At 46.6% G+C, this 21,104-nt stretch overlaps 1 protein-coding gene across 1 annotated transcript in view; it reads left to right on the top strand.

Moving 5' to 3' along the window:
• LOC144502068 (ran GTPase-activating protein 1-like) overlaps positions 1-20,849 on the top strand; it is a 590,984-nt gene extending 570,135 nt beyond the window's left edge. Inside the window, exons 10-11 of the mRNA XM_078226075.1 lie at positions 9,649-9,805; positions 19,135-20,849. Coding sequence (XP_078082201.1) covers positions 9,649-9,805; positions 19,135-19,197 — 220 coding nt within the window. The 3' untranslated portion in view covers positions 19,198-20,849. The remainder of the gene's footprint in view (positions 1-9,648; positions 9,806-19,134) is intronic.
• Positions 20,850-21,104: the final 255 nt, after the last annotated feature.

The following is a 21,104-nucleotide window of genomic DNA, read 5'->3' on the forward strand; positions in this document are numbered from 1 at the left end:
TGAGGGCTATTGGCTGCTTGATTTCCGACATCAGAGCAGTGACTGCGCTCCATTGGCTGTGGAACACTTTGAGATGTCCTGAGGTAGCGAAAGGTGGTATAAAAAAGCAAAGCTTTCTGTTCTCCAGAGTTAGTCGCTGCAATGTAACCAGTGAAAACCAATTAGTTGAGCTTGATGTTCTAAATGTCATTATTATATCGAAAAGCAGATATAGAATCCCATGGGTATTTTCTGCTTCACTCTGGTGCATTTCATTCTCGTGCATGTGAAGAATGCAGAGGCGATGACATAAAGGGCGAATGTGCTGTCTCTGAAATGCTGCAGCCCTTCCTAATGGCCTCCGAGTAAGAGATTACTAAATTGATTTCACTGGTAAATATGAGAGTAGCCGTGTAATATAGACCTGTGTCTGCTGGGAGATAACTCCAAAGTGCTTCAGCTCATTCCACTTAAAGTCCTTAATACTTTGGAATATTTTTCTCGGACCGATCCAAAACCAAGTCATCGGGCAAACATCTAGAGTTCTTCCTTTATCCCAACATCCCTATCTCCCTCATTCCAATCCCCCCCTACTTCTGTCCCTTTCCCTACCCTCCCACAAACCCTGCCTCTTCCCCATCCCATCTCGCTTGTCGCTACTGCCTCCACCTTTCCTGCTTCCCATTTCTACCCCCATCTATCTCCTTTACCCCATCCTCTCCATCTTCCCCATCCTATCTCCCCCCTTCCTATCCCAACCTTCCCTCTCTCTATCCCTACCTCCCCCACTCTCTATCCCTACCTCCCCCCTCTCTATCACTGCCTCCCCCCTCTCTATCCCTACCTCCCCCCCTCTAACCCTACCTCCCCCTTCTCTATCCCAGCCTCCCCCCTCTCTATCCCTACCTCCCCCCTCTCTATCCCCACCTCCCCCCTCTCTATCCCCACCTCCCCCCTCTCTATCCCAGCCTCCCCCCTCTCTATCCCAGCCTCCCCCCTCTCTATCCCAGCCTCCCCCCTCTCTATCCCAGCCTCCCCCCTCTCTATCCCAGCCTCCCCCCTCTCTATCCCCGCCTCCCCCTCTCTATCCCCGCCTCCCCCCTCTCTATCCCCGCCTCCCCCCCTCTATCCCCGCCTCCCCCCTCTCTATCCCCGCCTCCCCCCTCTCTATCCCCGCCTCCCCCCTTTCTATTCCCGCCTCCCCCCTCTCTATCCCCGCCTCCCCCCTCTCTATCCCGGCCTCCCCCCTCTCTATCCCAGCCTCCCCCCTCTCTATCCCGGCCTCCCCCCCTCTCTATCCCGGCCTCCCCCCTCTCTATCCCGGCCTCCCCCCTCTCTATCCCAGCCTCCCCCCTCTCTATCCCAGCCTCCCCCCTCTCTATCCCCGCCTCCCCCCTCTCTATCCCCGCCTCCCCCCTCTCTATCCCGGCCTCCCCCTCTCTATCCCAGCCTCCCCCTCTCTATCCCAGCCTCCCCCCTCTCTATCCCAGCCTCCCCCCCCCCCTCTCTATCCCAGCCTCCCCCCTCTCTGTCTCTGATTCTCCCCCTTCCAATGCTCCGGTCTATCCCACCTACCCAGCCTTTCCGTTTGCCATTTTAGACAAGAACAATCCTAACTTTAACTGCGGTGGGAATTGAGACTGGGAGTTTGCTGAATGGGTGTTTGCGGCAGCGAGCCAATTGTGGACCATTTATTTTGATTGTAAGAGACGACTACTTAACTTTATTCAACAATATTAAGTTGGATGTTGGTCAGTGAACTGGTTTTAGCTGCTACATTAATAATGAGCCGTACATATTTCCTGCCTTTATTTGTCCTCAGTGAAGCTCTCCCTAAAACTGTTTGTTCAAACACCCAAAACTGAGGAAGAATCCGGAACACACAGCAGCTTGAACATTAGGTAAATGTGAATAGTGTCTCTGGGAGTCTTGTACACCATTACAGAGCTCTCTCTCCCTCTCCCCATTCCCAAAGGTTTCTCAAACAGCACAAAACAGCACACATTGTGAAGGCTGTAACCTCTGGGTGTATTACGGAATCTCTGATTAGATTGCTTTCTTGACATGTGACGTAAGAGCAGCTCGGAATTTTTAAGGAATAATCTTTCGCAGTTGATGGCTGCAGATTTTGTCTGATTATAGCAGCTGTGGGAACCATTGACATAATTCACTTGGTTGGTTATGGGGCATAAGGCACTTGTTCTGTGCTACAGGTCGATAATATATTGGTTTAGCGCTTGAACGCTTTCTGGATCTATCTTTTGATGAGAAACGTCCAGAACGCAGGAAGCTGAAACGTATCCGATAATCAGAGCACACTCCTTGTTTGTCAGCACCCATTAACGTTGATCTAAAGCCAGGCGCAGATATGCCTGGTTACCATAAATCTTTGAGCTTAATACATATCCATGTCCAAAACACACAGATAAATTGGCCAATGTTGCGATTCTGGGAGTGAGTCTGCTTGTTACATTCTAAGACTTACAGTAATTGTGTATTTGGTTGGGTTGTTTAGCTCATTGGCAAATTATTGCTGGGAATGTCCGAGTGACAGGAATTTAAAAAGAAGCCTTGTGCTACAGGCCTCCTGAATACTGATTGAGAACACACAGGGAGCAAGCCTTCCAAAAACAGTCTAAGTGTAGAATTCGCGTGAAAACTGCAGTAAATCTCGCTGGTTTTTTCAGGGGAGTTTGAAAATGAATCTCCCACTCTGTGCACTGCAGAGGGCCTCAGCATGAATCACGCTAAAAATCCAGGGGTGGGGCCTATTCTCGCTGAAGAGGCTGAAACCAGGGCGCTGAGAGGCCCCCGCACATGCACACATCTCTGGGAGATCGCTAAACAAGTCCTCCCAGCATAGACAATGCTGGTCTGAACCCCCCATGGACATTGCTGGCCTCATCAATGTCCTCTCACTTACCCACCCCCCTCCCATAGACATTACTGGCCTCGCATCCCCCTTCTCCCCCCCAACAAGAAAATCGCTGGCCTCCCCATCCCCCACCGACCCAGACATCACTGGCCTGTCCATCCCCCACCAACCCAGACATCGCTGGCCTCCCCATCCCCCACTGACCAGGACATCACTGGCCTGTCCATCGCCCCACCAACCCGGACATCACTGGTCTGCCCATCCCCCATCGACCCAAACATCGCTGGCCTGTCCATCGCCCCATCAACCCGGACATCACTGGTCTGCCCATCCCCCCACCAACCTGGACATCACTGACCTGCCCATCCCCACCGACCTGGACATCAGTGACATTTGTTTGGCACACCTGTCAAGCATTTTGAGAAGATTCTCGAACCTCCCCATGGCGGGATTCTCACGGTGGAAGGCTATTGGACAGTGGTGGGACCCCCTCGTATCACTGCTGTCAATGGGATTTCCCACTGAATCCACCCCATGCCACAGAGAATCTGGTGACGGGGGTGCACTGCCGGCGGGACCGGAATATCTCACTCTCTGCAGTGCTTTATAAGTTTGATGTTGCTGACATTGTTTGCAAATGGAATAGAACTGAGTGTGATGCTACGAAAGGTGAATAACAGCGCCTCTACTTTCTCAGAAGACTAAGGAAATTTGACATGTCAGCTACAACTCTCACCAACTTCTACAGATGTACCATAGAAAACATTCTTTCTGGTTGTATCACAGCTTGGTATGGCTCCTGCTCTGCCCAAGACCGCAAGGAACTACAAAGGGTTGTGAATGTAGCCCAATCCATCACGCAAACCAGCCTCCCATCCATTGACTCTGTCTACACTTCCCGCTGCCTCGGCAAAGCAGCCAGCATAATTAAGGACCCCCACGCACCCCAGACATTCTCTCTTCCACTTTCTTCTGTGGGAAAAAGATACAAAAGTCTGAGCTCACGTACCAACCGACTCAAGAACAGCTTCTTCCCTGCTGCTGTCAGACTTTTGAATGGACCGACCTTGCATTAAGTTGATCTTTCTCTACACACTAGCTGTGACTGTAATGCTACATTCTGCACTCTCTCCTGTCCTTCTCTATGAACGGTATGCTTTGTCTGTATAGTGCGCAAGAAACAATATTTTTCACTGCATGTTAATACATGTGACAATAATAAATCAAATCAAAAAGCCCACCAACATTCATTGTCCGGATTTGATGTGATTAATCGTCAAATGAGGCATCAGAGGGCTTGAGGTGGAACTGTACCCCAGGAGGAAAGGAGAAAAGACAAATAAGTGACCTAACAATAGAAAGGATAAGATGTCGCAGACCCTTTTCCACTGGCGTTGAGAATTGCCGCTGACCACCTCCATCTCTTTCATTCAGGAAGATTTATGGTGGTTCTCCTGCTCTGTAAAGTTATCTGTTTGAAATCGTGGTGAAATTGCTGATCACAGACTTTTCAGCCCCTTCTCCTTCCTTTTTCATAACAGTCACAATTCTCCTGGGCTGCCTCTGATAACCTGAGCTGCTCAGATATACTGAGTTATGTGGGAAGAGGATTCCGTTCATATATTACCATCTTACTGGAAACCAAGTTTGAATTGACTGATTTGATTCAGCGCCGAGCTCTCATGAGCGAAAGCTATCCTCCCATAACTGGGTTCATTGTTTTTCATGTGTGTTCTTCTGTGTGAGTTTCTCATTAGAACAGGCCGCTGGCACAAACTTGCAGGCACAGAGGAAGAGCTCTAAAGCATTTGTGAGGATTAAAGGAAAGAATTTCCATTTCCCAGGACACTCAATGAACTAATATTGAAGGGTTCAATTGTGAGCTGCTGTACAATAGGAAACACAGCGGCCAGTTTGGACACAGAAAGCCCCCACAACCAGCAACAAGATAACAACCACCGCATTTGCCTTCAATGTTGGTTGAAGGATAAATATTGACCAGGACACTGAGGGGGAACTCCCCTGCTCTTCTTCCAATGGTGCTAAAATCTTTCACTTCCATCTGAGGGGCAGAGGGAGGCTGGGATTCTCCAATCCCGTTCGATCCACTCCCGCTGACAGCGAGAATGGAGAATTAGGCGCTCAGCCAAAACTCCAACGGGACCGGAGAATCCCAGCCATGGGCAAGGTCATAGAATTCTCTGCTTAATCTCTCATTCAAAAGACAGCGCCTCGGACTGTGCAGCACTCCGTCAGAACTCGGTCCTTGATAAAGATTTCCTCTGTAGTCTTCCACTAGATAATTTTCACAGGTAAAGGTAAAGTCGCCATAGTCCCAGACGACCATAGGCTGCTCTGCCCTTTGAGAAGGAGGGGGAGGTGGCGTGGGGGGGGTCTGACTGGTGGTGATTTAACCTGAGGATCACCGCACCTCAGGCAAGGAGTAAGGTTGAGAAGGTGGAGCCTTCATGAATAACCCTTCAACCGGTACGGGAATTGAACCCGCGCGGTTAACATCACACTGCATCGCTAACCAGCTGTCCAGCCAACCTAGCTAAACCAACAAATTGAGTGCAGTCAATTGACACATTAATTTAAAAAGTTCAACAGATTTTTCTGAAATGAATGGAAGTCCAAAAGTGTGTAGGTTTGGTGGATTGGCCAAGCTAAATTACACCTTAGTGCACAAAGATCTGTAGGTTAGATGGGTTAGCCATGGTAAATGCGGAGGGTTATGGGGATAGAGCAGGGGAGAGGGCCTGGGTAAGATACTCTGGCAGAGTGTAAGTGCAGACTAGATGGGCTGAATAGCCTCCTTCTGCACTGTAGGGATTCTATGATCTATGAATCTTCAGAGGGCTGGGTGATTAAGGATTGTGGAAGTTTTTTCTAGTCATCAATTGTTCTTGGGGAAAAGGAGTTAACAAAGAAAGCAGGTTGGGGTGTGTATGGTTGGAGCCATTAGTTATGAACACTACGAGCTCAGTCACCTTCAGGGCGTCAACAGGATTTAGCTGGATCAATGTTATGGCGTAATGGAGTCATAGAGGTTTACAGCATGGAAACAGGCCCTTCGGCCCAATTTGTCCATGCCGCCCCTTTCTTTAACCCTTAAGCTAGTCCCAATTGCCCACATTTGGCCCATATCCCTCTACACCCATCTTACCCATGTAACTGTCTAAACGCTTTTTAAAAGACAAAATTGTACCCGCCTCGACTACTACCTCTGGCAGCTTGTTCCAGACACTCACCACCCTCTGTGTGAAAAAATTGCTCCTCTGGACCCTTTTGTATCTCTCCCCTCTCACCTTAAACCTATGCCCTCTAGTTTTAGACTCCCCTACCTTTGGGAAAAGATATTGACTATCTAGCTGATCTGTGCCCCTCATTATTTTATAGACCTCTATAAGATCACCCCTCAGCCTCCTACGCTCCAGAGAAAAAAGTCCCAGTCTATTCAGCCTCTCCTTATAACTCAAACCATCAAGTCCCGATAGCATCCTGGTAAATCTTTTCTGCACTCTTTCCAGTTTAATAATATCCTTTCTATAATAGGGTGACCAGAACTGTGCACACTATTCCAAATGTGGCCTTACCAATGTCTTGTACAACTTCAACAAGACGTCCCAACTCCCGTATTCAATGTTCTGACCAATGAAACCAAGCATGCCGAATGCCTTCTTCACCACTCTGTCCACTTGTGACTCCACTTTCAAGGAGCTATGAACATGTACCCCTAGATCTCTTTGTTCTGTAACTCTCCCCAATGCCCTACCATTAACTGAGTAAGTCCTGCCCTGGTTCAATCTACCAAAATGCAACACCTCTCATTTATCTAAATTAAACTCCGTCTACCATTCATCAGTCCACTGGCCCAATTGATCAAGATCCCATAGCAATCCTAAATAACCTTCTTCACTGTGCACTGTGCCACCAATCTTGGTGTCATCTGCAAACTTACTAACCATGCCTGCTAAATTCTCATCCAAATCATTAATATAAATGACAAATAATAGTGGACCCAGCACCAATCCCTGAGGCACACCACTAGTCACAGGCCTCCAGTTTGAAAAACAACCCTCTATAACCACCCTCTGACTTCTGTCATCAAGCCAATTTTGTATCCATTTGGCTACTTCACCCTGGATCCCATGAGATTTAATCTTATGCAGCAACCTACCATGTGGTACCTTGTGAAAGGCCTTGCTGAAATTTATGTAGACAACATCAACTGCACTGCCCTCATCTACCTCCTTGGTTACCCCTTCAAAAAACTCAATCAAATTTGTGAGACATGATTTTCCACTCACAAAGCCATGCTGACTGTCCCTAATCAGTCCTTGCCTCTCTAAATGCCTGTAGGTCCTGTCTCTCAAAATATCTTCTAACAACTTACCCACTACAGATGTGAGGCTCATTGGCCTGTAGTTCCCAGGCTTTTCCCTGCAGCCCTTCTTAAACGAAGGCACAACATTTGCCACCTTCCAATCTTCAGGCACCTCACCTGTGACTATCAATGATTCAAATATCTCTGCTAGGGGACCTGCAATTTCCTCCCTAGCCTCCCACAATGTCCTGAGATAAACTTCATCAGGTCCCAGGGATTTATCTACCTTGATGCGCTTTAAGACTTCCAGCACCTCCTTCTCTGTTATATGTACACTCCTCAAGACATCACTATTTATTTCCCCAAGTTCCCTAACATCCATGCTTTTCTCAACAGTAAGAGGTCCTACTCTCTCCCTAGTTACTCTTTTGTTACACAGGAGTTTCTCAACACTTTGCTTTGTCATTATAGCATCAGGAATGTTTTTGTGAGGCTGCCCTCAGACTACAGATTCAGGTTCGGATGCTGTGATTCCTTCCTTGGAGATGCTCTGAAAATGCAAGTTTTCAGATTCAACCGTTACCTTGTTACCCAAGAGTAACTTATTCCTATATCCAGAATTGGTACATAGAATCATTGAATCCCTATGGTGCAGAAGGAAGCCATTTGACCCATCGAGCCTGCACCGACAACAATCCCACCCAGGACCTGTCCCCATAACCCCATGTATTTACCCTAGCTAGTCCCCCTAACACTAATGGGCAATTTAGCATGGCTAATCCACCTAACTTGCACATCTTTGGACTGTGGGAGGAACCGGAGCACCCGGAAGAAACCCACGGGGAGAACGTGCAAACTCCACACAGACAGTGACCCGAGGGCGGAATTGAACCCAGGTCCCTGGCTCTGTGAGGCAGCAGTGCTAATCACTGTGGCACCCTGCCACAAGTTCAAGGTGGTACAAGGTACTAAATAGTGTAGCGCTCTCAGTAGTACGCTGGGAGCACCACATTTTGGATTATGGGCTCAAGTTTCTGGAGTGGGATTTGAACCCACATCCTGCATGACTCAAAGGCCAATGGGCTACCCACAGGACATGTGTGGAGGAGACTTGCATTTATGTAGCATCTTTCAGTACCTCAGGACATTCTAAAGCCATTTTCAGTCAACTGTTGTGATGTAAGACAAATATCAGCTGTGTTCTTCAATGATACTCTAAGGAATTTCGTCTGAAAACTCCAGCCATTCATTGCTAGCTCAGATCAGTACTGGTGTCCTAAACTCAATTTTAGGCCATTTTGTTTCCTGTGAGATTTATAGAAAAACAGAGAACCGTGCAACTTTCAACCTAGAGCATTATACAACTCCACAGGGGATTCTTCAGGCAGTGGATAGGATGGGGTTGACTGGAGCCCAGTGGTTGTCTCACTGAACACAGCACTCTCATATTTAAATCACTCCACTTCCATAAGCCTAGCAGCCGGGCCAATGCTGCCATCAAACCTGCCATCAGAACAACTTCCTCCTCCTCCTCCTCCCTCTCCTCCTCCACTTCCTCCTCCTCGTCTTCCTCCTCTTCCATCCCCTCCTCCTTCTCCTCTTCCCCTCTGATGCGCTATCAATTCGGCAAAAGACTACTTGTGTGCCAATACAACTGTAGGCTTTTATTCATAACAGAATCAGGAGCACATCCCAACAGGTAACCGACCCGAACTAAACAAGGGGGAGGAGACAGCCACCTTTATACTCGGTGACGAGGGGAGGAACTGAGCCGGCAGGGGATGTGTCCAGGCATAACAAACACACAACGGTGGTCCATGTAGGACAAAGGCACAACTGAAGTCCACCACACCCTCCTCCTCTTCCTCCTCCTCCTCCTCTTCCTCCTCCCTCTCCTCCTTCTCTTCCCCCTCCTCCTCCCTCTCCTCCTCCTCCTGCTCCCATTTTCTTCCTCCTGTTCCTCCTCCCTTTTTTCCTCTCTTCTTCTACTCTGTTTCCTCCACCCTTCCTTTTCCCCTCTTTAGTCTCTGCTTCCGCCTATCCTTTTCCTCCTCCCTGCTGCATCTCCTCTCCCTCTCCCACTTCCATCTCCTCCACCCTTCCTCTTCCCTCTACTTGTCCTCCACCTATGTTGGAATTGTAAATACTTCTCATTCTGTGCTTGCTTTCTAGATATAACTGTGCCTTATTCTATACTGAGATTTTAAACACCTGCATTCTTTCCTAGTATTCCCTTCTCGATATATCTGCACTGATTTTTGTGTGCTGATTCATAATTTAGATTTTGCTTCCAGCTCTGAAACATGAATTGAAACCAAAACCTGACCCACAAGGCAAATGTCTGGAGATAATAAACAAGTTGTTCCAGTGTGGGAATTCATGTCTGGTCTTTGGTTACAATGTGGGATTAATATTGAGACTGAAGGGAGTGTGAAGTGAGCTTCAGCTCTGTCTCATCTTCAAACAGTGACGATGAAGGTAGTGAGATTGAGGAAGGCAATTGGGATGATGAAGATAGTGAGAATGAGGAAGCACCAGGAGACTCGGGCCATCAACAACAAGCTGAAGAACCCGCGGATGATCCTCAACTCCAAGTCAAGGGGAAAGCGATCATTCCCTCGCAGGTAATTCTGGTGTAGAAGGTAAACAACCGCCCCATTTTCCAACTGAAAATTATTTCAAACCCATGTATAAGATGGCTCCCATCAGTCTCTGGAGCACCTCAGAGAGGGAAGATTTGGTTTTAATGTTAACATGTGCTCAACACTGGTAGAAAACAGGAGATTAGAAACCGGAGAGATGTATTCAAGAGGCGGCTGGATATAACACTTGGGGCAAATGAGATCAAAGGTTATGGGGAGAAAGCAGGATTAGGCTGTTGAATTGGATGATTAGCCATGATCGTGATGAATGGCGGAGCTGGCTCGAAGGGCCCCCTCTTGCTCCTATCCTCTATGTTTCTATGTCACTGGAACTGTAATGGGGTCCACAGTGGTTTTTGGTGAGGTAGGGCCAGAGCAGCTTAGTGAAGTCCCGGTGCTAATAGCACAACATCCCCTTTTAAATTCAAACACTGGCTTATGTTGAATACATGAATATATACAGTAGACACTGTGTCACTGGCTCTTTGAATAATTACTAATTATTAGTAATTACTAATTATTAAGGGTCGCTATCTCTGTAGAGCCTGTACATTCTCCCCATGTCTGCATGGGTTTCCTCCGGGTGCTCCGGTTTTCTCCCACAGTCTGAAAGATGTGCTAGTTAGGGTGCATTGACCATGCTAAATTCTCTCTCAGTGTACCCGAGTAGGCACTGGAGTGTGGCGACTGGGGGATTTTCACAGTAACTTCATTGCAGTGTCAATGTAAGCCTACTTGTGACAATAATAAATAAACTTCAAATATACCAGGTTAATGAGGATGTCAAAACCAATAAACACCAACCTCCATCCTGTCAGTAAACAGACCCTAAAAACATAGTCTTGCATCCATCCCATTGCATTCCGTTCTCCACTACCCTAGCCCATTCCCTCCCATCCCATTCCCATTCCCTCCCATCCCATTCCCATTCCCTCCCACTTTGTGGCTGGAGGAGAATATCTTTGGGTTCATTGGGTTCACCTCAGGGAATTTCTCTTCAGAAAGAGCTGCTCCCACGCCCCCAGCTCAGTTAGGGGTCCAGTCCTTACCCTGGAAGAGTCAGCTTACCTTTACACAGAAGCACTCCGAGGCCAGCTGATGGGCATGCACATTCAGGAGAGCCTCTTTCTGATTGCAACACCATTTTCCAGGTATCTGAAAGAGCCGACACTGAAATGTGACCAGGTAGCCATCATAGCAAACACAATGAACACCCACCAACAGGCCTCACATCACAACATGTCCAACTGAGACTAGGGAAAGAAAACCAGGACCAAAAGCCCAGGATGTAAATGCTCCCAAAAACAATATCTCCAGGAAATTTTATTTGTAAAGTAGTCAATATTTTTCTGCTGGAAAATACCGGTATTGATTGAATTCAGACAAAGCTCGGCACAACATCGCGGGCCGAAGGACCTGTACTGTGCTGTACTGTTCTATGTTCTATTGGTTAGACAACATTAGAAATGTGATGTGCTATTCTGAACCCCTGCTTATTGGAACATCCTGGAATGTGGACACAGATGATTCACACGGAGTGAGAGATTATTGGTGTACTTTTGAAAACAAGGCCTAGTAATTGTTGGCTTTGTCACTGGAATCCAGAAGGTTCAGAGGGATCTGATAGGATTGAAAGGTTTGGAGAGGGTAAATACTGAGAGCTTGTTTCCTCTGGATAGTAAATTAATAACAAGGCCGGCACAGATTGAAGGATGAAGGGGAAGTTAGAAAAACAGTTTCCAGACAGAGTTATTAGAGCAGGGGATTGCTTTACTGCAAGCATTGATTAGGACAGGAACTACAACATCATTTAAAGGGGAATTCAAAAGCAAGACTAAAATCTCTAAACCTTGGTGCAAGATAGACTCACATTAAGAAAATACTCCAGCCCACTGGGACAAGCAGCATTTATAATCCCGAATCGAATGTCAGGCAGACTAATTTACTGGCATGTCAATACTCACACTTGCTGAGTGAATGTGAGAGAGCTGCAGGTTTTCTGTTATGACGCAAGGCAGCTGGAGCGATGAATTTTACATCAACACAAGCATCATGTACCCCTGCAGTACAGTATCCATCGTGCCAGAAAACTATTCAAGCCTGGCATGGTGTACAATGATGTGAAGATGCCGGCGTTGGACTGGGGTAAACACAGTAAGAAGTTTAACAACACCAGGTTAAAGTCCAACAGGTTTATTTGGTAGCAAAAGCCATAAGCTTTCGGAGCCTTAAGCCCCTCCTTCAGGTGAGTGGGAATTCTGTTCACAAACAGGACATATAAAGACACAAACTCAATTTACAGAATAATGGTTGGAATGCGAATACTTACAGCTAATCAAGTCTTTAAAATACAAACAATGTGAGTGGAGAGAGCATCAAGACAGGCTAAAGAGATGTGTACTGTCTCCAGACAGGACAGCCAGTGAGACTCTGCAGGTCCAGGCAAGTCGTGGGGATTACAGATAGTGTGACATTGGGTTCATGTCACACTATCTGTAATCCCCACATTGGAACCTCTGCCGCTGGTTTGCTTTTCTGCTTCCCTGATAATGAAATGAAACTTACTTGTTCATTTAGATTTGTTTTTATTGCTTTCATATCAGAATCTATCCTCTTTCCTCCTCACTGCCTTCTCACTCCCACTCAGGGTGAGGGGAGGGGGTTTACATCCTAGAGGGGCTGCGTCTTAGTTTGTAAAAGGGACCATGCCTGAATAAATCATTGAAATAGTTTGAGGAACTTTTTTTTAATTCATTCATGGTTCTATGGTTCTAAGTTGTGCCCATCCCTAGGGGACATTAGTGAACCAGGGGGGTTGTTCCGACAATCGACAATGGTTTCATGGTCATCACCAGATTCTTAATTCCAGACATATTTTAGAGTCCAACAGGTTTATTTGGAATCACGCGGTTTTGGAGTGCTGCTCCTTCACCTGATAGAAACATAGAAAAACTACAGCACAAAACAGGCCCTTCGGCCCCACAAGTTGTGCCGAACATATCCCTACCTTCTAGGCCTACCTATAACCCTCCATCTTATTAAGTCCCATGTACTCATCCAGGAGTCTCTTAAAAGACCCCATTGAGTTTGCCTCCACCACCACTGACGGCAGCCGATTCCACTCGCCCATCACCCTCTGTGTGAAAAACTTCCCCCCAACATTTCCCCTGTACCTACCCCCCAGCACCTTAAACCTGTGTCCTCTCGTAGCAGCCATTTCCACTCTGGGAAAAAGCCTCTGAGAGTCCACCTGATCTATGCCTCTCAACGTCTTATATACCTCTATTAGGTCTCCTCTCATCCTACGTCTCTCCAAGGAGAAAAGACCGAGCTCCCTCAGCCTATCTTCATAAGGCATGCCACTCAATCCAGGCAACATCCTTCTAAATCTCCTCTGCACCCTTTCAATCTTTTCCACATCCTTCCTGTAATGAGGCGACCAGAACTGAGCACAGTACTCCAAGTGGGGTCTGACGAGGAGTCTGATGAAGGAGCAGTGCTCCGAAAGCTCATGATTCCAAATAAACCTGTTGGACTTTAACCTGGTGTTGTGAGACTTCTTACTGAGCCCACCCCAGTCCAACGCTGGCATCTCCACATCATAGTTTATTGAATTCAAATTCCACCAGCTGCCGTGGCGGGATTCGAACTTAGACCCCCAGAACATTAGCTGAGTTTCTGAATTGATAGTCTAACAATAGTACCACTAGCCCATCACCTCCCCCCTTTGGTCCCTTCAACATAGTCATTTAGTTAGAGTGTGAAAGGTTGAAGCTCCCAGTGTTCCGTAGAGAGAGAAGAAGGTGAGGGAGATGATGAGAAGCTGGGTAGGTGAAATTGAGGGAGATGATGTGTTGGGGAGGTGAGGTTGAGGGAGATGGAGTTGGGTAGGTGAGGTTGAGGGAGATGGTGAGTTGGGTAGGTGAGATTGAGGGAGTTGAGTAGGTGAGGTTGAGAGAGATGGAGTTGGGTAGGTGAGGTTGAGGGAGATGGAGTTGGGTAGGTGAGTTTGAGGGAGATGGTGAGTTGGGGAGGTGAGGTTGAGGGAGATGGAGTTGGGTAGGTGAGGTTGAGGGAGATGGTGAGTTGGGGAGGTGGGGTTGGGGGAGATGGTGAGTTGGGGAAGTGAGGTTGAGGGAGATGGTGAGTTGGGGAGGTGGGGTTGAGGGAATGATGAGTTGGGGAGGTGAGGTTGAGGGAGATGGAGTTGGGTAGGTGAGGTTGAGGGAATGATGAGTTCGGGAGGTGAGGTTGAGGGAGATGGTGAGAAGCTGGGTCTTTGGCTGAATACCAGGGGGATTGGGGATATCTGGCACAGCGTGTGCTCCAGCTGTGGCCAATGGATTCATACCAGTCCCGGAATGAAGCAGTGAAAACCTGGTCTGTCCTTGGTTGTAAATGGTCCAAACCAGTTCCAATACGGTATGGGGCTACAAAACAGAACTGAAGTGTGGTCAGGTAGATGTTTCCAACCATGGCAAATAATCCAAATATGGCAAATCACCAAATTAGATCAAATATGGAAGTGGGATGAACTGGATAATCTCTCCCAAAGAGGATCCAGGGACAATGGACAGAATTGCCTCCTCTGTGATGTATCATTATGTGATTCCATGATGTAAAACTGTGCGCAATCAACCATTCAGGAAAGCTGCCATATTGCAAAATGCCTGACTGTTCACTACCAGGATGACGTCACCTCTCTTCAGTCTGTAACCAACTCCAATCTCACCCCATCTGGTTAATGCTAAATGCCTTCTAAAAGTGACCAACATTGGTCAACTAAAGTGGGTGTAAATGAAGAACCAATATTTAAATATTAGCAATGGTACCAGACAGATCGATGGGAAATTGTTGTGGGAAATAGCAATCAATGGCACTGTGGCGCAGTAACTGGCCTCTTCCGAGGCTTGTTGTTGGGACTTTACTCTGCATCAATGCAGAGTGTTTGAAACTGTTCACTGGCCTTTCATTGCCCATAACACTCCTTGTGTAAAATAGAAACTATAATAGTCTTTCCGAGGCCAGTCTTCCGTCACCAATCACCCTTTCTTTACAGTGATAGCTAAACACCGTTCATTGGCTACAGATCAGCCCCGAGTCTATCGACTGCTGGTCTGAGTGGATCCAGCTGGATTTAAACCCCCCTCCTTGCTCCTTCCCTATTGGGCAAGCCTCCACTCGCCTAATCGGGGAGCTCGTATTCTGCAAGGTCCACAGGGAGGTCCATTGATGATCCCCCCGTGACCATCGTTACAGAAACAAAAGATTCTGCAGCCAGAGAAGTGAATGGACTGGTGGCATTCTGCTCACTGGTTAAGATGAGAAATAGAAACAGGAGAAAAGCCTTCGACCCTAATCCACCATTTAGTAATCATGCTGATCACAGAATTGTTACGGTGCAGAAGGAGGCCATTCAACCCATCATGTGTGCACCACCTCTCCAAACGAGCAACATGACTTTGAGCCATTCCCCTGCCTTTCCCCCTTATCCTTGCACATTGTTTCTGTTCAAATAATCATCTAATGCCCTCCTGACTGCCTCGAGTGAACCTGCCTCCCCCACACTCCCAGGCAGAGCATTCCACACCCCAACCACTCGCTGTGTGGAAATGCTTTTTCTTGCATTGCATTTGCTTCTTTTGTAAATCACTTTAAATCTGTGCCCTCTCGTTCTTTATCTTTTTCCGAGCAGGAACAGTTTCGCCCAATCTAGTCTGTCCAGCTCCCTCATGATTTTGAACATCTCGATCAAACCTCCTCTCAGTCTTCTTCTCTCCAAGGAGAACAGTCCCAACCTCTCCAATCCATCCTCATAACTGACGTTTCTCATCCCTGGAACCATTCTTGTAAACCTCTTCTGCTCTCTCTCCAATGCACTCACATCCTTCCTATACTGTGGTGCCCAGAACTGTACGCAATACTCTAGCTGAGGTCTAACTGGTGTCTTTTATAAGTTCAGCATAACATTCTTGCTCTTGTACTCTGTGCTCCTATTAATAAAACCCAGAATACTATCTGTTTTATTAACTGTTCTCTCCATCTGTCCTGCCACCCTCCATGATCTATGTACATTTACACCCAGCTCCCTCTGCTCCTGCACTCCTTTAAGAATTTTACCCCTTATTGTATATTGTCTCTCCATGTCCTTCCTACCAAGATGCATCATAGAACATAGAACATAGAAAGCCACAGCACAAACAGGCCCTTCGGCCCACAAGTTGCGCCGATCACATCCCCACCTCTAGGCCTATCTATAGCCCTCAATCCCATTAAATCCCATGTACTCATCCAGAAGTCTCTTAAAAGACCCCAACGAGTTTGCCTCCACCACCACCGACGTCAGCCAATTCCACTCACCCACCACCCTCTGAGTGAAAAACTTACCCCTGACATCTCCTCTGTACCTACCCCCAGCACCTTAAACCTGTGTCCTCTCGTAGCAACCATTTCAGCCCTTGGAAATAGCCTCTGAGAGTCTACCCTATCCAGACCTCTCAACATCTTGTAAACCTCTATCAGGTCACCTCTCATCCTGCGTCTCTCCAGGGAGAAGAGACCAAGCTCCCTCAACCTATCCTCATAAGGCATGCCCCCCAATCCAGGCAACATCCTTGTAAATCTCCTCTGCACCCTTTCAATGGCTTCAACATCCTTCCTGTAATGAGGTGACCAGAACTGCGCGCAGTACTCCAAGTGGGGTCTAACCAGGGTCCTATAAAGCTGCAGCATTATCTCCCGACTCCTAAACTCAATCCCTCGATTAATGAAGGCCAGTACGCCGTACGCCTTCTTGACCGCATCCTCCACCTGCGAGGCCGATTTAAGAGTCCTATGGACCCGGACCCCAAGGTCCTTCTGATCCTCTACACTGCTAAGAATGGTACCCTTCATATTATACTGCTGCTTCATCCCATTGGATCTGCCAAAATGGATCACCACACACTTATCCGGGTTGAAGTCCATCTGCCACTTCTCCGCCCAGTCTTGCATTCTATCTATGTCTCGCTGCAACTTCTGACATCCCTCCAAACTATCCACAACACCACCTACCTTGGTGTCGTCAGCAAACTTACCAACCCATCCCTCCACTTCCTCATCCAGGTCATTTATGAAAATGACAAACAGCAAGGGTCCCAGAACAGATCCCTGGGGCACTCCACTGGTCACTGTCCTCCATGCAGAGAAAGACCCCTCCACAGCCACTCTCTGCCTTCTGCAGGCAAGCCAGTTCTGGATCCACAAGGCAACAGCCCCTTGGATCCCATGCCCTCTCACTTTCTCAAGAAGTCTTGCATGGGGGACCTTATCACTTCACACTTCTTCACATTGAGCCTCATCTGCCACCTATCTGCCCATTCTAACAACCTGTCTATGTCCTTGTGAAATTCTACACTGTCCTCTTCACAGTTTACAATATTTCCACATTTTGTGTCATCGCAACTGAAGTTGTCCCCGACACGCCAAGATCCAGATCATTGAAATATATCAGGAAAAACCAAAGTCCCAAAACCAACCTCTGGGGGACACGGCTACAAACCTTCCTCCAGCCTGAAAAATATCCATTGACCATTACACTGTGTTTCCTATTATTCAGCCAATTTGTATCCATGTTTCTGCTGTCCCCCTTATTCCACACGCTATAACTTCTCTCACAAATGCCTTCTGAAAGTTCATGTACACCACATCAATAGCATTATCCTCATCGACCCTTGATGTTACCACCTCAAAAAACACCAGCAAGTTAGTTAAATAATATTTCCCCTTTAGGAATACATGCTGGCTCTTCTAATCAACCCACATTTTTCAGTGTGATTACTAATTCAATCTGAATAATTGTTTCTAAAAGCTTGCCTGCTACTGATGTTAAACTGATCTTCTATCTCAACTCCATGTTTCTGCTTAATTCCATTTTCCTTAATTCCCAGAGTATTCAAAACTCTTTCAATCTCAGTCTTAAACAAACATAACGACTGAATATCCGCAGCTCCCTGAGAGAGAATTCCATAGATTCACAACTCACTGAGTGAAGACGTTTCTCCTTATCTCAGTACTAAATAACCGACCTCTTATCCCAAGACTATAAGCCCCTAGTCTGGACTCTGCAGCCAAGGGGAAAGCAGCATTTTGGCTGTTAAAACACTTTTGAATTTTCATGTTCTTCTCTTGATTACTTGTCTAAATTGTGTCCCATCTGTACGGTGATGGGCTGCCTCTCAGTTGCAAAGATCTAATGATGGCACCAGTCAAGGAGAGTCAATTTCTCCAAATCTGAAGTTTTCTTTTATATTGAAAGAAGGCTATTTCGGTCACAATTGTGGAAAATTGCCTTGGGTTTCCTGTTCCCGCAGCAATAGGAAAATCCAATATTTGCTTCAGGAAGACACAAATTGATTCTGTACGTCTAGAGTCAGGATAATAAGACCCACAAGAAATAGGGAAGACACAGAGGTATGTGTCATTCTATTTAATGTTCAGTAATTTAGGAGATAAACATTCGAGTTCTTAATAACGATTATCTCAACATCCCCGAATGATCTGTCTGGTATATAAAAACATAATCCTTAGGTCAGACTTCTTTACCATTACTGACCAGTTTAAGTAGACAAGTAGATCCAGATAGTACAAAAAGAACTGTAACATTAGGAACTGGAGTAAGAAGCATAATCCTAGAATCATACAACACAATAGCAAATTATTCATCCCATTTCCTATGTACTTCTTTGAAAACTATTTCATTCGTCCAAATGTCTCCCGAGCGACAAATGTTTCTTTTTTGAATGCCCAGTTTCCTCTTGATGTCCAGTTTTGTGAGTGTTCCGCTGGGTTCCTTTAACCTGTAAAGAGGGCACAAAGGGTTGGAATGTTTTAGGAAAGTAAATGTGTCTTCATTTTTTAACTATGTCACTTTCCTCCCTTTCCCCTCTACTCTCTCCCCTGCTCCCCTTCCTTTCCTCCCTCCTCTCCACCACTCCCCTACCCCCTCTCCTCTACCTGCCCTACCCTTCTACCTCCTCCAACCCTACCCCTCCCCCTCCCTTCCCTATCCTTCTCCCTCACCTCCCCTTCTTGATACCTCCTTTCGTTCTCACTCCCCTATTCCTCTCCCTCCCCATCTCTCTCCCTCCGTTTCTCTTCTCCCTCCCCATCCCCTCCACCTTGCCTCCCTCTCCCCCACTCCTACCTTCCCTCTCTTTCCCCTCACCCTCTTCATCTCCCTCCTTCTTCACTCTCCCCTCCTTCCTCTCCTCCTCACTTCCCTCACTCCTCCCTCTCTGATGCCCTCTCGAATCGCCTTCTTCCCTCATTAGGTCGGAGTCAATCCCCAGGACCTGGCAGCTGAACTGGGCAAATTGAGTTTTTCACCAGAATGAATGTGTGCAGACTGCGGGAGGCACGGATAAGGCAGCGCTGGGAGTTCCAGCGTTTAACCCTCGTCTGCTGCATCTTTCTCTACTGTGACCAAGTTAATTTGTGAAGTATGTTTTTTATCGGAGATGTGAATTTACTCAAACATGGACCAGAAAATTGTCCATTTTATGAAAAGGCCTTTGTTATATTTGAACTGATGTATTTATGTGGAGTGGACATGTTGGGTGCCCTTAAAGAAAGCAGGTTTGTTCTCATAGTTATTTCCAATTTTGGCCTGAAGTAACCTCATTTCCCAAAAGTAAACCCAACTTTCAGGGAAAAAATAAATAAAACCGGCTGTGTTAATTTGTTTTTTAAAGTGTATTTATATCTGTTTCGATGTGCAAACACATTGCATCCTCCAGGGCCAATGGTATCTGCTGAGTAAAGTTTAACACCTGTTACTTCCCTCAGATGCCACTTGCTGAGGGTTACCAGTTTGCTGTCCGTGGGCTGCCACCCTTATGAAGAATTGTTTTATCATTTGAATGTAACAGCACCGATGGAAACCATTCAGCCCATCATGCCTCTGTCTGTCTGAAACCCCACTCTCCCGCTCCTTCCCCAATAAGCCTTTTCCTTTTCAAGGATTCATTCAATTTCCTGTTCAAAGTTACGATTGGATCTGTCTCCCTCCAGGCAGCGGACTCCAGATCATAACCGCTCGATGTGACAATAATTCCTGCTCGTTTCCACTCTGGTTTTTTTGTAAATTCTCTTCTCCTCTGGATACTCTCCCTCCGACTGGTGGAAATGTTTCTTCTTATTTACTCGATCACCCCGAGTAAATTTCCCCTTAACCTCTGCTCAAAGGAGAACAATTCCTCCCCTCTCACACTCCTCATCCCTCCAAAGCGTTTGCCAGTTTTGACACATTGCATCTTGTTGTGACTTTACATTGCTGCATTGTGTACATAGCGTTGAGGTGTTCCAAACACAGTGAAAGATATCACAGCAAAAAGCGCAACGATGTGCAAGGAGCATCTGATGATTCTGGAGCTATGGGATTACACGGGATATAAGATAACCGAGTTTTAAAAAAATCTTAAAGTGGGAACTTTTTAGTCAAATTACTTTCTGTGTGCAAAACACTTTCTGTACAACATATTTCATAAAGACGTTGCCCTTTTAATTCTGCAGCCAGTGGGGGCCATGGATTAGTTGGTCGAAAGGAGAAGCGAGGTTCAGCTCTGCTAAGGGTATCTTTCTGCATTTACAGAACAACGTGATCTTTATAATTTATCTAACAGGAAGAAAGCTTTCTTTAATTAACACTGCATTCAGAGAGAGGTATTTTTAACTGGGGAGCTAAAAAATGAAATGACCTTGGCAGCAAGCAACTTTTTAACACAAGGAGAGTATGCAGAAATTGTTGCTGATTTACACATTCCTGATGCCCCGGGTGAATACGGGGTGTCAAAGGCTGTTCCCAGGCCTGTTTATTAAATCTTCTCAGTTTGTTTTGTTTGAATTTCTAAGGTTACCATGAATGGGAAAGTGACAATCAAACGTACATTTCATCTTTATCCAAACAAATGTACCTTTTCTTACAAATTTGGTCAGAGAATTTGAATGGAATATAGTTTTAAAAAACAATTAAAACGTATTTTTCTTGAATTCTTGTCAAATTCTTAATTTGTCTCTGGATTTTGTGAGTCGACCTGAGTGCTGGGGGAGTCAGCATTTAATCTGACCTCCTCAAAGATACACATCCAACAATACAGCACTCCCTCAGCACTGAGCCTCTGACAGTGCGGCACTCCCTCAGTACTGACCCTCTGACAGTGCGGCACTCCCTCAGTACTGACCCTCTGACAGTGCAGCACTCCCTCAGAACTGACCCTCTGACAGTGCGGCACTCCCTCAGTAC

The sequence above is a fragment of the Mustelus asterias genome, chromosome 12, assembly GCF_964213995.1.
Source record: "Mustelus asterias chromosome 12, sMusAst1.hap1.1, whole genome shotgun sequence".
In the NCBI taxonomy this organism is placed as follows: Eukaryota; Metazoa; Chordata; class Chondrichthyes; order Carcharhiniformes; family Triakidae; genus Mustelus; species Mustelus asterias.